This window comes from Manacus vitellinus, unplaced genomic scaffold (genome assembly GCF_001715985.3).
Source record: "Manacus vitellinus isolate BGI_N305 unplaced genomic scaffold, ASM171598v3 scaffold_5_pilon, whole genome shotgun sequence".
Lineage (NCBI taxonomy): Eukaryota > Metazoa > Chordata > Aves > Passeriformes > Pipridae > Manacus > Manacus vitellinus.
The window spans coordinates 22376163-22396691 of NW_021940682.1; the positions used below are offsets into that span (position 1 = coordinate 22376163).

The 20529-nt window shown below is 40.1% G+C and overlaps 1 protein-coding gene across 1 annotated transcript in view; it reads right to left on the reverse strand.

The window, feature by feature from the left end:
• PLXNC1 (plexin C1) overlaps positions 1-20529 on the reverse strand; it is a 69925-nt gene that overhangs the window by 25510 nt on the left and 23886 nt on the right. Inside the window, exons 7-19 of the mRNA XM_018080143.2 lie at positions 20106-20175; positions 18631-18706; positions 18452-18505; positions 13888-14027; positions 12696-12875; positions 11360-11447; positions 10269-10475; positions 9963-10154; positions 6344-6443; positions 5218-5319; positions 4733-4836; positions 917-958; positions 290-414 (exon numbers count right to left, since the gene is read on the reverse strand). Of these exons, the coding sequence (XP_017935632.2) occupies positions 290-414; positions 917-958; positions 4733-4836; positions 5218-5319; positions 6344-6443; positions 9963-10154; positions 10269-10475; positions 11360-11447; positions 12696-12875; positions 13888-14027; positions 18452-18505; positions 18631-18706; positions 20106-20175 (1480 nt within the window). The remainder of the gene's footprint in view (positions 1-289; positions 415-916; positions 959-4732; positions 4837-5217; positions 5320-6343; positions 6444-9962; positions 10155-10268; positions 10476-11359; positions 11448-12695; positions 12876-13887; positions 14028-18451; positions 18506-18630; positions 18707-20105; positions 20176-20529) is intronic.

Sequence of the window (20529 nt, forward strand, 5' to 3'; positions counted from 1 at the left end):
GTAGAACTGTTGATCTAACTGCAGGAAGTGTTTACAGTTTTGAAGTGATATTTCCTGCTCCTCTGCCTCTGTTTACATGTACAAATATTCCACTTTCTCTTTAATGGCTTGTTTTAATGATAATGTTTTTTCTTCCTCAGTGTGTGCAGATGGAGAAAAAGGAAAAACGCTCTGGAGTACTGCAAACTTGTTTTGCAAGTAGTAGAAATTATATTTGTGTGCTATAATCCATGTTGTTTTTTCTGGCTAATTCTTTGTCTTGAAGATGATAAGCATAATCATACTATACCTGTCTTTCACAGAGAAATTTTTCTGCTTTTCAAGGGTGTGAATGAGAGTAACAAGAAAGTTCTTGTTACAAATTAAAGCATGCAACATGTTGAAGCTTTCATCCTTGCTCGTTTGGTCTCTGCTCTGGAATAGTTAAACAAAAATAAGCGAACTGTAGATTTGCTATGATGGATTCTTAATGCTCAGAAAAATGGTAAGAAACATATGGGATAAGATCCTGGCCTCATTCAAATCAGTGGGAATTTTGTTTTATTTCACAGGTCTCAGGGGTTTACCGAAGATGCATTTGCATTTGTGTACAACACAGAGTACACACATACAGAGCATACATTTACCGTCAAATATACCAAGTAGTACCAACAGTGCCAATAGTTAAGTTTGCCTGCCATTTCTCATTACTAGACTCTGTTTATTTTATTTAAATAAGTCATAATATACATTGGGTAACAGCATCTTAAATTTCAAATTCTTTTTATATATAAATCCATGTAAGCCTCCTCAAGGAGGATAGGGAACATACTGAAAACGTAAGCTCATGTGTTCTAGGACAACACTGAGAGAAGGGATACAATTGCTCTTGAAAAAAAAAATTACTAATTAAGGCATATCACACTACACAACTTACCTGTGGCATTTCTTCACTGAAGATGGATGCAAAGCCTCCTGACTAAAATATAAGGGGATATTTATCATTCTTAAGTATACCAGAAGTTTCTAACACATGTATGTTAAACACACCAAGCATGTTCCTGATACTACTTGAAATAAAACAATGGAAATGCCAGATTCTAAAGCAGAGACAATATAAAAACTCTACACAGTAACTTCTGTAAAAGTGTGGCCAAAGTTCACTGAAAAGTAAACTCTCAAAGATGACCTGCTATTGACTTCAGTGTTCTTGAGTGTGTTACTTGATGTTGCTGAGCTGCACTAGCACAGCAGTCAACTAATGCTCCACAGGAAGAGCTGTTTATTATCCTCATCCTCAAATGTGCTCGTGTGCAAGGGGTGCTGCAGGCTGCATCCTTCTTGGATGGCAATGACAGCCTTTGGTATACACAGTTTCCATAACAGAATGACACTTGAGCTCATCTGCCTCTATTAATTTCAAGGCACTTTATGAATGCTCACTAATGAACTCTCCAGGAGGTCCATGCTGTCAGTCTCCAGAGAGGCACAGGTGCCACCACACATCCAGTCCTAGCAGAAGCCTTCACACAAAAGGAAGCCCTCAGTTCTCAAATACCTTGTCAATGCCTCTTGAGCACCAAATTTACACTAGTAACAATTACTGTCACCTGCTTTATCTGTGATGCTGGCTGCCCCTAGTTTCCTTACAGAATCACAGAATGGTTTGGGTTAGAAGGGACCTTAATGTTCATCTAGTTCCAACCCCACTACCACGGGCAGGGACAATTTCCACTGGACCAGGCTGCTTAAATCCCCATCCAACCTGGCCTTAAACACTTCCAGGGATGGGACATATACAACAGCTCCAGGCAACCAGTTCCGATCTCTCGTCGCACCTATCATAAAATATTTCTTCCTTATGTCCAATTTAAATTTATCCTCTTTCAGTTTGAAACCATTGCCCCTTGTGCTGTCACTAGAAGCCCTGCTAAAAGTCTGTTTCTATCTTTCTTATAAGCCTCCTTTTTATTGAAAGGCTGCAATGAGGTCTCCCCAGAGCCTTCCTGAACAACCCCAACTCACTCGGACTTTCTTCATAGGAGTGGTGTCCCAACCTTCTGACCATTTTCATGGCCATCCTCTGGACCCACTCTAAGAGGTACAAGTCTTTCTTGTGCTGGGGACCCCAGAACTGGCGACAGTACTCCAGGTGGGGTCTCACAGGGGCAGAGAGGAGGAATCACCTCCCTTGACCACTGGTCACACTTCTTTCTGATGCAGCTCAGGGCACAATTGACTTTCTGGGCTATGAGCGCACATTGCCATCTCACATTTAATTTTTCATCCCTATATGTGATTTTTCATCCCTCCCTTTCTTCATTCCTTATGTTCTCTTCTCCCCTACCATACTCTTCTTCCTCTTTCTCCACTGGCTATTCCAATTTTTCCAAAACTTCTTCAGCAACCCATACACCCATTACCAATAAAACACACACACTGAAAAAACCAGAACCACATTAATGGTTAAAAATGCTTGTGAACATGGAACAAGCACATAGCATTAAGCCCAAAAATGTGTGAAATTTAGGGAAAACAGAAATAATAGTACAAATTTAACAAGTAAAGGAAAAGACAGGCTAAACAGCAAAAACATTAGAAGAATAGATGTAATATCCATTTAACATCCACAAGCATTAAGCAAGAAAATAAAAGCTATCAAGCCAGATTAAATATAGAAAATTGAAGTAGTGGAAAGCAAGACTCTCAAAATGAAGATGGGATCCATCACCCTTAATTTTATGTATCTGACTCCCTCTTTAAGCTCAAACTTGTCCCATCCTGAGAGAGATGTCTCAGGGAAATGAGATGAATCACTTTCTTGAGCTGCCCATCTCTGTACTGACTACAGAAGATGCTCAGTGAACAGCTTTCATCTCCATGTATAAATAGCTCAGATTAGATGTGACAAAGCCCATTAAACACACTGGAAGGCAGAAAGCATACAATATGGACATCATTCAAACACATGAGGTTAGTGAAGGAAGTGGTGGTTTTGCACTTTGACCCTTCTGTCAACCCTTGCAACAGTCAGTTGCAATCTCTACCTCATTGTTTTTTCTGTTCATCTATAATGTTTGTTTAGTGGAGCACAGCTTTCCTACCACACTCATACAGCACAAGGCATATTTGGACACTCCTGCAATGTAAACAATAAGTACTTAGCAGAAAAAATTGGTACACAACACGTTAAATAACTTGCCTGACACATGTTTGTAGAGAGCTAATAGTAGCAAGTGACCCTTTGTGGTACTGGTATTTCAAACTCAGACAAAATCCAACTGGAATAATTTCCAGAATGTGCAGTGGCACAAGACTTGCCAAGGCAAAACAGGAGCCCTTCCCATTCTGACTTTATATAATGCCACAGAGTGGCAGACTTTGTGCCTCTTTTTCTTTACTTTTTATTTGCATAAAGCACAGTATTTCCACTCAGACAGCTTCTACAGATTATTACTGTTTTGACAGGGGAGGACTATCACTAGGAAAAGATATATTCTTAAAAATAAAAATGCTATTTTAATGTTAATATGCCTGGCAACAAAACAAACAGAAAGGAAAGAGATGCAGACAGTAAGGTTGCCTTAGTCTACTTTCTTCAAACCACCTGGTGACCCCTTACAAATTAGAATAATGGGGGCATCACAGTAGTACCAGAAGAGATATTTGCAGTGTCCTTTGGTGTGAGAACCGAACTCAAAGTACACCAGGATTTTGCATATGTAATTGCTAAATATTATTCCACCTTAGTATCTGGTATTTGGTTTTGTACAAAAAACAAAGGCCCTGATTCCACACTATCACATGTGTTTAACTTTATCACAATGAGTTTTCACTGGGATCACAAACAGCACTAAAGTGAAGCAGTGTGCAGACAAGACTACAGGACTTGGCCGCAGCAGTGATGAGTAGCACATGAAGACTAGTAGATAATTCACATACATTCCAATTATGCCCAACCAAGGGTTTCTACTCTTTGGTGTCAGTTATACAAAAAACTATCACCAGTTGAGATCACAGCTTCTGCCAGTTGGGTAAATGCTGGTAAGCACTGGTAAACACCATGATATAATTTTGAAAGTTGTGGCAAAGGTACTTATCAGCTTGTAATGTGCCACATACGCAAAGAAAAAAACCCAGTAAGAAACATAAAACATTCAAGAGAAGGCATCTGGTCCTCTGACACAGTGGCACAAACTGCTCCAATGAACACTGAAAATATCTACCTCTAAAGTGGACAACACAAGTACTTATGGAATTTCTAAGCATTTGACCTGCACCTCTTTGAATCAACATCTTACCATTTCTGTCAGCACCCTGGTGCAGAAAGTCAGCAGAATTTCTTCATCAGTCTAATTAGGAAGTGTCATGATGTTAGCTAGCCTGACTGTTACTCTAATTAGCTATAGCACTGGAAGTGAAAGCATGGGAACGAAAAGAGCAATGGATAAATTATAGCTTAGTTAGAATGGCCTGAAAGGCAAGCAGCTGAGTGAGGCTGGACAAAAAGAAATGGATACACACACAACCCTTGAAAATTGAAGAATGTTGCTTTAGCTACAGCATAAAGGCTTGCTTAAATATAGAGAAGTACAGCCTTAAGTGTTCTTTGGTAATTTCTGATTTAAGAAAAGTTTCTTGTGAAAACAATGAGCAATGACTGTGTAGTATTTTCTTTAGTTATTTGATCCTGAGCTTCCTAGCTTTTTTAATATTAGTCAGGCCTGAAAACCGAAAGACTTGTAAACATTACCTCTGGAAAGAAAGTTCTAAGAGCAAAGTGTTTGTAGTCAAGGAAGGGAACGGTTCCAAAACTATCCACCACATCTAATTCATCCATCTGCAGTTCAGCAAATCCTGAAAAACCCCATCCCCACCCAGAAAGTTAGTTAAGTTGACACAAAATCATCTTCACAAATATAACTTATCCCCAGTAGATGTTCCTTAAAAAACAGTTTTCAGGGAAGAGGGGTTCTTTTTATAGCTGAAGCTCTTATGAGCAGGAAAGTAGCAATCCATTTTTTCCCCGACTTCTGCTGAACGAAATACTATATGCAATCCTATTAGCTCAGTGCTATCTGCTACTGCAGTGCACACAATATTAAAGAGGAATTCTGATCCAACACAAAAATACTCCAACAGCTACAAAATAAAAACGTTTATATAATGTGAGCTTCTTGACAGGTTCAGTTCAGAAATTATGCTATCCTTAAGCTCTGTAAAGCTCTTTAGACCTACCCTCGCGTATTTCCTTACGGATCTCATATTCCAGCAGTTCAAGTTGCTGACTCTGTTTACGAGTTAACTCTTTGGATTTGTATCTAGTAACTATGAATGCCGCTAAAAAGGAGGAGAAAAAGATTGTGAGTATAAAAAGCGCAGAACAGAAAACCCTCATATAAGAGACATATTTTATTACTATTTTAAGAAACAGAAAGATTAATGTACACTTGCACACTCCAGGGATTAGTGTTTTACTGTTGTCAGAGTGCTAGTACCCATGAGCCCTAGTTATCTGGATTTATACCCCAATGTTTAATAAAAATCATTCCTATTAACAAGGTCTTAGAATTGTCAATCCAACTTTATTTGAAAGTACAACACACTCTGCTATATAGAGCCTGCACAGTGAGACACAGAATCTAACAAACACTTCTACTAATAGGAACCTACTTAAGGTAGCACTGATCAAACAGGAAAACCAGTTGTTTTGAAGAGGAAATCCACTTCTAAATTGTTAACTTCTCTAAAGCTTATTTTGAGAGCATAAAAGCATGATAGGGTTTTCTTTAAAATGAACTTTAAAAAAAAATTAACCAACCAAAAAAACAAACACCTAATCTTATTAAAATAAATGGAAATTTATCAAATATATAATCAAATAAAAATGTGTAAAAAAAAGGGAGCACTAAAAACAGGAAGGGATAACTATTTACCTCCCTCAGTTTAGTAATGACCCATAAGTTCACGAATGATCCAAATGAAACTGAGCAGAAACACCACAAACACTGCCCGAGGATAAGCAGTTTGTTAGGGAACATCTGCCCTAGGGACAGGAGGGTAGCCCAGCTCTGGCAGCCAGAATGGACCAAGTTGTGACACAGGCATGTCAGTCCTATGGCCTGCTTGATGAAATGATAGTGAATAATCCCAGCAGAACAGACAGAACTACTGTCTTGTAATGTGCTGCAGTCTCACAAGATGGACTCCACCACCAGAACAGAGTTAACTTTGCCCACTCTTATTGGGAACACGGTAAAACCACCAGACTGTTAGTGACAGTTCCAGACGTGTATATGTATGTGTTTGTGCCATGATTATACCCTTCAGCAAATCAAAAAATGAAAATGCATTTTGTACTTACCTATAATGACACCCACTACAATAGGTAGCAAAATAAGAACATATAAATATATGTACGATGATGTTGGTTTCACTTCATGCTCAAAATTTCCCAGTTTGACCTGAAGAAAAGTAATGGCTGTGTTAATAGAGGACAGTTATTATATCAGTGCTTAAAATGACATTTAATGTGTTTTATAAAAAAGTATGTAAGGTACATAAGGATCATGGTAGATTATTGGGAAGACAGCAGCAATTCAGGAAAACATATGTGAATCAACATAAAGTTAACTTTTACTGGATTTGATGTTTAAGCAGGACAACAGAGCAGTGATGATAAAAATCTGGAGGTCCTTATGCAGCACCACATTTTGTCATGCTCTTGCTGCAAATTAGAGCCCTCAAAGGAATGGCAAGAACTGGCCTCCAGCTGGCCAAGTGGCTCATGCCCTTCAGAATCGCTGCTAAACATTCTGGCATTTTGAAGCAAAGAAGGCACACATTAATAATTAAAAACATTCATATGCACCCACAGTGTTACTCTGCTGAGTAGAAAAGTAGTGTAAGACTCATGCTAAGAATGAGGGAAGTAAAATTTTTCATAAGACAACTGGCCCACAGCCCTCTTCCCTATTTCTTTGCAGAACTTTCAACCTCTTTGTGTAGGAGGTACAGCATTCCTGAAGGTCTTAAAAAAAAAAAAAGCAACACACAATACATGGACAACATCCCCCAATAGCCAGTGGGCTTGTCAAAGGCAGGACAGGCATTAATTCTTAGGAGTACATGAAAGTGCTGAAGTCTGCCAGATGCCAAACTGAGGCATTCACCACTGATAATTACGGCAGAAGAAATTTCACAAAGGAGGATCTCAAAGAGGACTGTGAAAGCACATAAATAAAGGGTAGCTAAGACTATAAACAGACTAGATGTAAAAATATGCTTTGACACATAAAAAGATACCACCAAGTGCCAGGGATAGAAATGAGCTTGAGATAATTGAAAAGGAGGGTTGGGTTGAAATTATTTTGGGTTACAGCAGGGAAGGCAGAGATCTGGTGATTGCAATCACTGGCTTGTCACAGGAGGTGAGCAGCCAGGGCAGCTGCAGCCTGCCAACTGGATAGTCACATCGCAGCTACACAGACACAAGCAAGCAAAAACACCCCACAGGGCTGGAAGGACACAGCCTTTATATTTCTGGGGCCACAAGGAACAGAATACAAAGCAGATCTATTTCCTTCAGCAGATGTTATTTTTCCTCTGATGTTTCTATGTTTTCACAGTTCCTATAAAAAGTTATTTTGGTCTGAGCCTTCCTAGGATCCCATTTGCCTTTTCCAAGGCTGAAATGCGTTGGTGGTTAAATACATTAACCATCTTGTGACTAATACACCTGCTTTTATCTACTTGTGTCCAACTGTGCAATACCTAAAGCAGAAATTTCTGTTACTCATCTTTGTTTATTGAAACGTGAGACAAAGCACTCATTTAATTTTTTGCTCATATTTGGATTATCTTTAATCTTCACCATAACCTTCCTATCCAGTGGTCCCATTTCTTTCCTCATCTTTTATCTCGCTTATGAATCATAAACTAAATAAGATACACCTGAATTAACCCAATTGCTATTTCTAAATTCATTTTTCCGCATGACATTATAAAACCTTCTCTGGACTGGTAATGCCTCTGAGCTCTATGTCATCAGTAAATGTTATTAGTGCATGCCTTATTTTTGTGTTCAAGGTACTAGTGATATTAAATAATATCATCAACACTGCCCAGTCAGCTCCCCATACACAGTATTCAGTTTTTCTAACCCCTACCGTCTTCATAATCACCATGTTAAGTCACCAGAGTGACTTTCAGGTACGTGTGATCTACCGCATTTCTGTTGCTGAGGAAATCACTCATGTTACAAAATAAAGATATCTAGCATGATCTGCTTTCATTAAAAAGAAGTTGACAATTATTCCATTTTCCACTTACCCCCAGGTCTTTCATGAGCCTCTCATTCAAAATACATTATAAAGTTTTACATAGAGCTGGGATTAAATCAGCAAGCTTGCATTTGCCTAGGTTTTTGGTTTGTTTGGTTGGTTTGGGTTTTGTTTTTTTTTTTGGTTTTGTTTGTTTGTTTGTTTTTTGTTACATAAAATACTAGTTTTATATTTGCTGTTCTCCAGTCATACAGTGTGTCTCCTGACTGCAGTTTTATCTAAAATCTTTTCTACTTAGCCCACAATATCATGTGTCAGTTCTTCTTCAGTGCTGTGATAGGAATGATCCTGTTCTTGCTGTATTGAGCCCCTTGATCTATCTGAATCTTGCTTCTGTCACAAGAATGGCATTTTCTTCTCTGACAACTCTTTTCAGACTGATCATTCTGTCTTTGAACCCACACTCAATATCCTCTTTCTTCCAGAAAACTAAGGCAAGATACATTTATTCTTGAGCTAAAATTATCTTTTATACCTACATTATCCTTTCTTCAGTGGTCCTACTTCTTCTATGATTTATTTATAAAATTTTAAAAAGCACTTACTACTTTAAAAAACATTTACTACTGTAAACATTTTTTTTGATGTTGGAAAAAAAAAATTTTTAAGGTACTAGAAGTGAAATGTTACATGATAACTACTGCATTTGCCTTAGTGAAGTAGTGACCTTTCTATGACAGTCACTCCTTTGAAATCTGCAGGATAAGCATGTGATATTGCAAGGCAACATTAATATTTAAATGCAACACCAAACTCAGAAAGGTTTTTCCATGCCATAACTGGCTCAGACGGCAGGATCCACAGATGGGGGATCAGTTAACAGTGATACAAAGTCAAGAATAGCTTTGTTAATCTTTACTATGAGCCATATGCCTTGAAGTCAATAGAGTTATTTCAGTTTTATACCACCACACACTGCAATAAGAGTCTGGCATAATTTTTCTCCCTCTTAAATGGTGATGATCACATTCTAAAAAATTTGTATCTTCATCTTACTCAAGGAGCAAATATCTTAAGCTGCAATTTAGCTCTGACATCCATGCTAATGTTTGTATATTTGGGCTTGGCTTTGTGCCACATGCTCAAAGCATTTTAGCTTTCCCAATGCACATTGAATTTCACCCCCTTTATCATCCAGAAATGCCTTCTCTTCTGTCTCAGTGGTGATCCTGAAGACAGATTCTTGTCTACTTTAGTAGGAAAAAGTGCCTGGGAGGACACAATCCTTTTCCTCAAGAACATATTGCAGAAGCAGATTGCTTACAGATCTAAGATGAGGGGTTCTGGAGACAGTGATGCTGTTACGATGATGTCTGTGCTGCAGGCATAGGTGTGGCAAGCTACTGTTCTCCTGGAGCTCAGCTTGGACTGCAAAACCTACCTCTGACACTACCACAGTAACCAGACAGAAAATGAACACAGTACTGCCAGTGGTACCTAAGCTAGGCAGACGTGCTTAGATATGAGGAAGAAAACTGTACTACCAAGTATCAAGAGAGAAGAAAATGCATCCACTTCTGCCCTCAATAAAGAACAGTCATGATGAGAATATTCATGATGAGAGCCTTAATGATACATTTTACTTCACTTGTATAAACATTCAAACACTGTTGAATTGTAACAAAAGGGAACTGTACTCACAAAAACTTTCACTGTGGAAAAGTCAATCTTGTCTGTTCCTTCCCTTTTGAATTTGCACAGTATGGTGCTACGGTCTGGCTTTTTGGTAATATTTTGGACACTGAACCATATCTTTTTGGTCTGTGCACCAGTAATGTAAGACAGATAAACCTCTACCTCAGTTTTAGAAATATTCAAGTTATCATTTTCTTTCTAGAGAGAAAAAAAAAATGAAGAAAATAAAGTCACTAAATACAGAAAGAAAAAAAAAGTATCCCCAAACACTATTTAAAATAAGGCATTGTACTTTATTACTTTCAAACTTACATATATTTTTAATTCCAGATCAGGATCCAGTTCAGTGTGCAGCTGGTAGTTAATGAACACTGGGTCAGGGTGATAGTGTAATTTGACACATGGTATAAAGGTAGTATCCACTTTTAACATCATATCAACAACTTTACCCTCAGTTGCGTGGCTCAGGCTTGGTGTTAAGTAATGATATTCAGATGCATTGCCAGGACACCTAGAGACCTAGAAATGCAATAGCAAAGTTGTAACAAAGTTGTAACTCAACAGCGGGTACAATTACAAACAGAGGCACTCAAAACTCATTTTAATGTCTTCCTGACTTCGCACAGATACCTGCTAAACCTCTTCTATGCAATCAGGATAGGGTTGCATGAAGAGCACCCAGCAAAATTTCTGAGTTTAGCCTGTGTCTACCTTCAAGCACATTTATCATACACTGCTTTAAGGCTGATTGCACACTGCTTAGGTAACTATTTCCTGCAGTGAGTGAGACAGGAATTGTGACAGCCATTTCTCCTTCCTTCCCCTCAATGCAGGTGACAAGAGTAAGACAAGCTCTCCAACTTAACTCCTGAGAGAGTGAGGTTGCTGCAGTCATTGTAGCATTAGGTCATTGTTTACTCCATTGGGTGATGCTGCTGTGTTATGGTCTCTGCACTGCAAAGGGTCAACAAGATTCCCACCTCCTTAAATACTAGGAGAAAAGGTTTCATCCCAACATCAGCTACAGTCTGCTGCCCCTTCCTGAGGCAGTGGCACCATCTGGGTTCTCAGAACAGAGCCAGAGAGAAGTACAGAATCCCCTCTTCCAACAGACCCATATGTGGAGATTGGGGTGACTCAAAAAGGACAGATTTGGAATAACTTTCTAGACCATAAAAAAAAAGGCTCAGGGAATTATGCAGAGAGTAGCTTATGTGTATTTGTGTTTTGTACTAAGAATGTGTGCAACTGTAATCCTATAGGTGGTCACATTTATTTCAGTAGGGTGACTGACATGTGCCTGTAAGTGTTTGGAAATTGCTGATATCTCCTAAAACCTTAGGAACAAAACCTAATCCATCAAGATACTTCTATTTGGTATTATAAAGGAGATTTAGACTTACTGTGAGGTTTGATCTCTGGTCATCTGAAATAATGACACTGTCCACCACATTAAAATTTCGACCAGTTGTAGTAATTTTGCGACCACCACTGCAAAAAAAAAACAAAAAACATGTGGAGGAAGGGAAGTTAATACCTGTGTTTCCACAGACAGACGAGTCCTGCATTAAGGCTTCAGCTGTGCATGAACTACTCATGAGCATTTTGCTTTGGTAGCAGATGATAAAGTCAAACTGTAGGACAAGATAATTTGACCTATACGGTGTACTTTTCCTCATAATGTAATGGTAAACATTTTTGCCACTTCAAAACCAAACTACTTGATTGCATATATATGTATACCCCTTTTCAGGGACTGTTCACCTTGTTTTCTATTCATGCAGCCAAAGAGCCAGACCATGATTTAATCTTGATGAAAGAGCATCATGGTATTTCACTGCCCCAGCACAGCCCAGTCTATGCTTAATTCTTGCCTTCTTCAGGACAAATCGATCGTGCCAGGCACCTCACAGGAAACATTCTTGGCAGTGTTCAGACCATCTGTCTCAGCACACACAATGGTGCTTGTGTCTGAGGGCTCTGGCTCACAATCTCTGCTGAACACAGTTGGAGTGGTTTAAGGTATTATTAATTTCCAGCTGCCTGAGCTGCCTCTCACCTGGAGATGAGGGCATGCATCCTAGCTGCGCAGCTGCTGCAGCTGCCAGCCCAACTCATTACCTCAAATCCACACTTGATGACAAAGATATCACATTAAGAACCTGCAAGCCGGTAAAAACTGTGCAGGCAGAGGAACAGGTGGAAAGCTGTGCTGAAAATATCTTAAAAACCACCCTGTAAGTCTTTCACCAGATCTGTGATTCTCCCACAGAACAAGCAGAGGCTTCAATAGGGCTCTTTTGGCTTTAGGGAACATCGTCGTAAAGTCTGCACATCACTGCAGGGGTGATTATTTTCACTTTATTTCACTGAAACTTTGCAGGTGAAGGGTATATTAGTATCAAGAAACCAAAGTTAATCGGAGTTAGAATTTACACATGCTACCCATATTTTGGATTTAGCTTTAGTCTGAATAGACTATTTTTGGCTTCTATAAAGGAGAGCTGGGGTGGGCAGGAAGAAGTTTATAAAATCCTGCAAACACAGAATCCATCTTGCAGTTATCAAGTTAAAATATCTGTTAAATCAGGTCATGGGTGTAAATTCATCCTCCACAACAGGCTATAGCAGTCTTCCAAGTATGCATCAGCTGCATCTGGCCAAGAAAGAAGGCTCATATTGGCTCAGTGCAACTACATTTGAATAAATACATAAAAAGTAGAGAAAGACAAAAATTACCTGATCCAGGAGGTATTTGGAGTGATTCTAGAACATGATGGCAGTGAAACATAATGCAGGGTCATTGGTGGTGAACATTTTTTCCCATTAGCCTGTATACATATACTTTTGGCCTCTTTGCGTGTTGGTGGGAGAGCAAATGTCATTTGTGTATCATTTAGCACATTTCTAACTTTAATGCTGGAGGAGAAAGAAAACAGACAAACATTGAAACACAGATGTCATTCATTGGTGGTACTACACAAAGCCTATAACCTACAGCAAATGTGACAAGGAGAAAAGAGAACTGAATCTCTCTCCGAGCTGCCAAGTGGAGGCAGACAGAGAGAGCAGGGAGTTGAAAAGACAAAGTAGGGCATCTTTTGAATGAAGTTTCTATGTGACACAATAATCACAGAAGTCAGTATAGATATTTAACTTGGGATGAGGCTATGTAATGCAATGTGTGATTTTGCTGTTTACTGTGTACTTCTCCGTGCTACCAACACGGTCCATGAGATAGTCAAGAATAAGAATCTTCATCATCTTTTTCTTTCTCTCCTTTCTCCCTCCTCTTTCTCTCTACTTCCTGTCTTTCCCTCCTTCTCTCCTTTTGTTTTCTGTGGTCCCCTGGAAATTCATGGTTGAAGTAAAAATGGAATATTATGTTTTCAAGTGCTAGCTGTGTAAAATGGTCTCGGTAATAACAGGCAGTCATTGCAGCTGCACTTGAAAATAACTGATTCAGAATACGATAGCCTAATTATTTAGGGGGTTACACTGGAAAAGCAGGAGCCGTTGCATGAGAGATTTCCTTCCGTGGCATGGTGTCTGCACTTTTACAAGCAGAACCCTAGAATATATGGCGAATCTTTTGAAGCAGAGAACTGTCAAACAAAAGCTGAGGCTTTCCTGTGACCTAACTTCTTCTAGCCTGCTGGAAGGCACAGAGGACCACAGGTACAGCACTGTCCTACTATTACTGAGAGAACTGACCACCTACCCCTCCATCCTTTGTATTGTACCCAAACACCAAATTCATTTCCATCCTTTGGGAATTTAAAGTGGAAGTATAACTAGAGAGATGTAGAGCATCATCTGCTCTGCTGAGGAGAGGTACATTACAACTGTTCACCCAACCATATTGTTAGAGCAAAATGGGCATAATTTTCACCATGAAAAGTAAATAGTATTATTTTTCAGTTTAACTCACACGTCTGGTTTACAGCCAGTGATCCCAGTCAATATCAGTTTTATGCCTGATGCATGTGTAAAGTTTTCTCCTTTGACTGTTATTTCACTTTTGCCTAATGTAGAAATCCACAAAGGTTCAATGGATTGAATACTGATATGCTATTAGGAAATAAAGCAAAACAAAATCTGGTTATAAACAGGCTAGGCAGATAAGCAACAGCTGTAAAAACGACTACCACTCAAGAATGCAGATTTTATGGCACTGGAATACATTTTTATTAATAATTTCAAATCTTGTTAAATTTAATCCTGGGAAGCACTGTTAATCACAACTTCTTTACAAGCCAACTATTTTTACCATCGTATTTTATATTTCAATTTATCCCATAACAAAGTTGCCCAAAAGAATCCCAGTCTGACATACTGGAAGGTAGGTATCATAAAAACCCAGCTTGAGATTATGCGTTTTGTGTGACCCCTGAAGAACTAAGAAACAACACAAGACAAAACCCATGGTGCTGTCACTACGAGAGATCGGGGAACAAATGAAGGCATCTTTCATGACCTGAGAAGGGGAAGCAGGGTCAAATCCTCGAATGGAAAATTGAGAAAGAGCCTCAAAATTAGCTTTACTAGAAAGTCTTTTCAAAGTCATGCACAGAACTAAAGGTACAACACAACTGCGGGAAAATTTTTTTGGTATTTCATTTTGATGCTAAGAAGTTCTCCAGCATTTAAGAACAATCCTAATTTACTCTGATGCTGCCACAGTCTTATAGAAATGTGGGCAATTTTTAAACTGTGCTTTTCATTGTCTATATTTACTTGTTCTAACTTACTAACACTACTGAATGAGAAAAGAGATTTTTTTCCCTAGTGCATGTACTTGATACATTTGACAGCATCTCATGTTTAATCAGTGTTGCTGCTTCCCCAGTTTCACAAGCACACCGACGGTTTCCTCTTTATCTATCTTTCAGACAACAAACTGAAATATTCGAAAAAACAGGAAAATACGCATGTGAAACCACAAACTGTTTGGGACCTTCTCAGGCAAATGATTTCTAGACTGATTTTAGACTGCCTATAATACTAGTTTAAACTGAGTTTTTAGAGTATTGTGATTATCCTGATTTTTGCTGTGCACCCATGGACACATACCAGGGTTCATTCTTCCCAACTCTGTGAAGGGTGCTGGTGCAAAACCTCTAAGAAAGTCCATCTCACACGTTTTTCTCTATCCACTAATCCTTTCATGTACCCAGAGCAGCACTAAGACTTTGGGCTGGTGGTCTGAGGGGACCATCAGTGTCACACCACCATCCTCTGTGAACAGCTTTTGCCCATTTCAGAAAGGTCCCCAGCACATTGTCCCCACATGCTACTATGGCTCACTGAATTCCAGAGCACTCCAAAGCTAATGTCACCTGTCACCACTGATTGAAAGCTTTCACTTGTGCCTTAGGAAATGGCAAGAGAGTGCAAAGGTTGAGGCCAGAGGGTCTGCAGAAGGGCCTCTAAGATGACCTCTGGTACGGATAATAGAGGAAGGCAAAGGAAATCCCTCACAAACAGCCTGAGGGGGAAAATTTACTCCCATGATTACCCAGGCATCAGTTTAACCCTTGGGACAGGATAACTGAAGCAGAAATCTAAGAGATTAAAGCTAGCAAACCACCAGTGCTTTTCTTCACCTACACCTTGTCCCTCTGCTTGTGCCCAACCTCCAGTGCAAAAGGACAGTCAATATCCTCACACAAATCCAGAAGCCAACTACTACAGAAAGGAGTAAAACACTGCTTTGGGCTCTCACTGGTAACCAGCAGGGAGCCCTGAAGCACCAGAATACTGCAATATCACACAAACACGGAGATGCCCCAGAGCTGCATAAGGGCCGTGGACCCCAGTGAAGGAAAGGCGAGGTATCCTTTGCCCAGGGGTGCAGTGGGATGCTGTGACGCTTCAGGGCTCCTGCTGGTCTCTCTACCAGCCTGCCTTGCTTCTTTTCTTACACCAAGAAGAAATCATGGGAAGACCTGTTCACTCTGAAACAGTTTCAGTCCCCTCTGAAATCGTGCCTTCCCTGCGGCCACACGGCACAGACGCCCTCGCAGCATCTTGCCTTGGACTCATGGAGTCAGCACAGTCATGGCACTGAGGTAAGCTGGCCTCAGCTACTCAAGAGCCTGATTCCCACCCAGCTTGACTGCGACATTTTCTTCAGCAGCAAAAGAAACCATGAATTTCCTCACTGAATGCAGGAGGGACCTTGTGTCCTCACTGGGGTCTGCAGTGCTCATTTCCCCAGCACCAGAGAGCCGCTGACCTTCCAGTTGCTATGTGGCAGGGGGAGAGATGCCCAGTAACAAGAGGGGAGACAGCAGAGGCAGAAGGATATTTATAAAAATCACTAGTTGTGAGGCATGTGATCAAAGTGTAAACATGTAAAGAGACATACAGAGAGCGTGCACCAGGTCCTCAGGTAATGTAAATCAGCACAGCCCTGTCAACTTCAATAGAGCTCCATATTTCTGAGCTGCAGCCGCTTCCCCCTTGCCCTGGACAGCCTAACACTTCCCTGGGGCTGCGTAAACAGTGGCAGCCACATCCTCAGAGGTGTGGTTAGCATGGCTGCAGGTCTTGGAGAGATATCTGGCAGCAGCCCAGGTTAAGCAGCCTCTGCCACCCTAGGGAGTCCCTCTCTGGCACAGCCCCTTCTGCACTGCTAGCACAGGGCCCTGAAGAACTGCATCAGGGAACTGGCCCGGATGAAAAATAACCTGCTGAAAGACAACGGTTATTTCCAGCCAAATCAGTTCCCCAGACAAGCATACTCAATCCAACCACTTCAACTGCTGCTCTGGCACAGGGAGGGGGAAGGTGAATGCATGGAAACCAGCAGCTGGAGTCAGGAGGAGGGCGGGGGCTCCCACTGAAAAAAAAGTATATTAATCTAAATGCTCAGCTGGGGTTATGGGAAAACACAAATCCTCTTTCTCCACTCTCCAGTATGTTCTCCTTAAAGCACCAGCAGTCAAAGGAGAGCAGGATTTCAAATGCAATTTCAAGCCCTCTGAATGGATCAATCACTTCTAAATAAACATCTGCCTTTGCACTGCCTCTGGTGCTTTCACTGCCTTGTCCATCACTGTCTTTCCAAGATAAGGCATGTGGAAGAAAGCCATCTCCCAGGCAATTCCAACTATTTACCAATGTCAAATTAATGCACTTGGAAGCAGAGCAAAGCAGAATTTCCTCTGTTCTTTCACCAGACATAATGCTTTAAATGCAGATCGAATCCAGAATATTAATGCTCAGAAGCCCAAGTATAACAATCCTACTCGTCTCTGTGAAAAACAAAATGTATTTCGTGATTTTGTTTAAGAAACATCAGCTGAATAGCTGAATTTAAGAGGTAATTTTACCTTCAGAGGTAAAAGTTTGGGTAGTTCTAATGAAACATTTAGAGATAAGAACACAGCTGCTATTTATAACAACCGTGCATCACTCACAGAAAAGCAGAAACCAAAAAGTGTAGGAAGCAAATCTCTATGTACTTACTCATCAGTCAAATTTCTTCTCACTACTCATTTCTTTCCTAACACCTGCATGTCATAAGCAACCACTGATCAAAAGATCACTCAGTTTTATGAGAAAATAAAAACATTTGGGTTCCATAAAGAATGAAGGGATAACCTTGTGGTTAAAGGGCTGGCCTATGAAGCAGAAGGTTAAAGGGCTGGCCTATGAGACAAATAATTCAGATTGTATGCACACATACAATCGATATGATTTCTATAGAGAACTCAGCAACCAGACTCAGCAGGTACTTTGGCACTAGTGACACTTCTTCCTTTCCAGTGATCCAGTTTGTGTGGGATAGATGGAGAGTAGCTCCACCTCCAGTTTTGTCTACAGCCTGGAAACAAGAAAATTTTTCTGGAAGTGTGAACTAGAGATTTACTAACACTTGGGGATTTCAGTTCCTGGACTCATTCTCTAGCCACTTCTCTGTTATGCAGACACTGGGTGGCACATGCTCCCCTTCCTTCTGCTCCCCTGGCAGCTATGCTTCAGGAGAAGCTGTGATCTGGCTGCATAAAATGAGGAAGAGGTCTGAGACTCTGAAGTCTAGTTTCACAGAGTTGTCTGTGACAGCAGAACTCAAACATGTTTTTAAGTCTAGGTAAAAGATTAAGTCTGAAACATTCTCCTTTGTGTTTTTTTGTTGTTTTGTTTTTTTTTTTTGTTGGTCAGCTTACACATCCCAGCCCTCAGTGTGCTGGCTCCTGTGGAGTGCCTAAATACAGCATACAGGGACTCTGGCATTTAAAGCAATATTGCAAATACTGCATCTAGAGGTAGGCACATGACAATTGCAGTGTTCACTGTCTCAACGCCTGGATCTGAAACACAAGTTTTTGTTGGTACCTTTTAACACTAAAAAGCACACAGGTTCTGCCTACCAACTGACGGCCTTTTCAACCATATCTCTATTCCTTCTGCAAAGTCCTCCCACTTTAAATAAATTCTCCCGCAACCCTCAGAACCTCAATAGTGCCGATCTTAAAATGCTAACTAACCTCTGTTTTCTGTGCAGTGGTGATCCTCTTGGAAGCAGTTGCGTTACAATTATCCTGAAAAAAAAAAATCAGCATTTCTCCATGTCAGGACAAAAAAAGAGAAAGATTGCTGATCAGCCATAAAAAAACACAAGGAAAAGGCATCCCAGGGGATTCCAGTTCTCCCCAACAAACTTCACCTGGCAGGTGGTGGCAGGAGAGACACGATTCCATTTACAGCTGGCACATTCACCCTTGTGTACACACTGTGAGCAGCTGGTAACACAGAAAGAGAGTTTTTGTAAGACACAGGAACGCAATCTAGATTGAGTCATGAATGTGAAATTTCAAGTGACAGAAAAGAAGCATAAACCCATGAGAACAACCTGGCAAACATGTAATGAAATGGATAAAACACATAACCTGTGTTTACCCTCCAAGCCTATTGTTCTGTTGTGTTTATTCTGAGGAGAAATCTACTATGAAATACAATCTGTGCTGAGATGCTTAAAGTCATAAATTTCAAAAGAAGCAGGAAGCAGACAGAACACTTTTGGTTTCATTTTGCTGTGATTTACTCCAGTTCATGAGTGGTCAGGTAGTACTTTTTAACCAGAAAAGGGCAGAAAACCATCACTGACTCTTTAACAGCTTGTCCTTGAATTTCTGTTCTGTGTGAGTAGTGCTAGCAAGTATCGCCAGTTTGTTATTGCCTTCTCCTACCAAAAAAGACGCCTGTTGGAGACTACTTTGTCCCTATCTTGCTTTGCAATGCCTCTATAAGCATGGAAGAGAGCCAAGGGCAGCACAGTTCCTCTCCACACATGCTGAGAAATGCTCTGATTTAGAGAAAGACAACTCCTTCCCTGTGTTGCCCCAGGGACAGGGAAGTGATGTGCTGCTTCCCAAAAAGCAAGAGTTAATTTCAGCCCAGGTGCCTATGGATTAGTCTTTTTGTATAGAGAAGGAATGTTCTGAACAAGAATACTGTAATTATCTATGGTGTATATTAGTCAGATCTTTCTAAATATTAACAACCTCCTATCATAAAGGATTAGGCCATGTACTGGGCACGAGTGCTTCCTCTGCCAGCTCTCAAAAAGAGTGTGGCTCTGAAAAATAATGTGTGCAGAAGAATAGGTATTCATTACTCATATTAGCAGATTAGACATTACTCTCTGGTTTAATTGTATTCATTAGCCATGGACCATATTTAAATTGCATCTGGGTCTAATAAAAAACAGTTTCACAAAGTCACTTTTACAGAATCTCTTGACTCCTCTATTCTAGGTCTTATCCTGAGTACCAGGAATTCACCTTTTTCCCAAGGACAAAAAGGATTTTAATGTCATTGTGACATCCTTTATTATCTCTTCAGGCACGCATCGTAGATTCAGTCACTATAATGACTCTCCTACAGCTAGCTGTCAGGGTCCCATTAAATGAGAGAGTCATCAGAAGTAACAGCTCTCTAAGAACACAAAAAAAAAAACCAAACCAAAAAAGGAAAAGAGAAGGAGGAGGAAGTGGGCCAAGAAAAGGGATTTTACTATCTTCAGTGAAATGTATGTAGTTCCTTAAGAAATACCAAAAATAGAACGATGAATGACTTCAGTCCCCCACACCCCACACACATCAATCCCTCAATGAACTTTAGGAAGAACCAGACTCTTACTTTTTTGACTGAAATGTTTGTGTGATATTCCAAGAGCTTGAGGACAGCGATGCTTCGAGAATTAGACAATCTGGAAAAATGTTCATGTTAGATATATGCTGGATATCACAAGAAATAACTGTTAAAAAATAATAGAGTTGAAAGTTCATGTGCTTTCAGCCGTTCTTTACTTGGTATGCACCTTTTCTCATGCATTCACTCCCACTTTTGACTGATAAAAAAGTGTAGATTTTGTCCTTTTATAGCACCCTTCAGCTGAGTTGTGCCAAAGCTTTAAATACACTCATTAATTAAGCTTGATGCCACCACTGCACGACAAACAAAAGTAATATTGTTAGGATACCGATAAGGAAATGCTACCATGAAGCAGGGATATAAAATCATCTCCCAGAAAGCACACAGTGATATATACTGTGGCACAGCC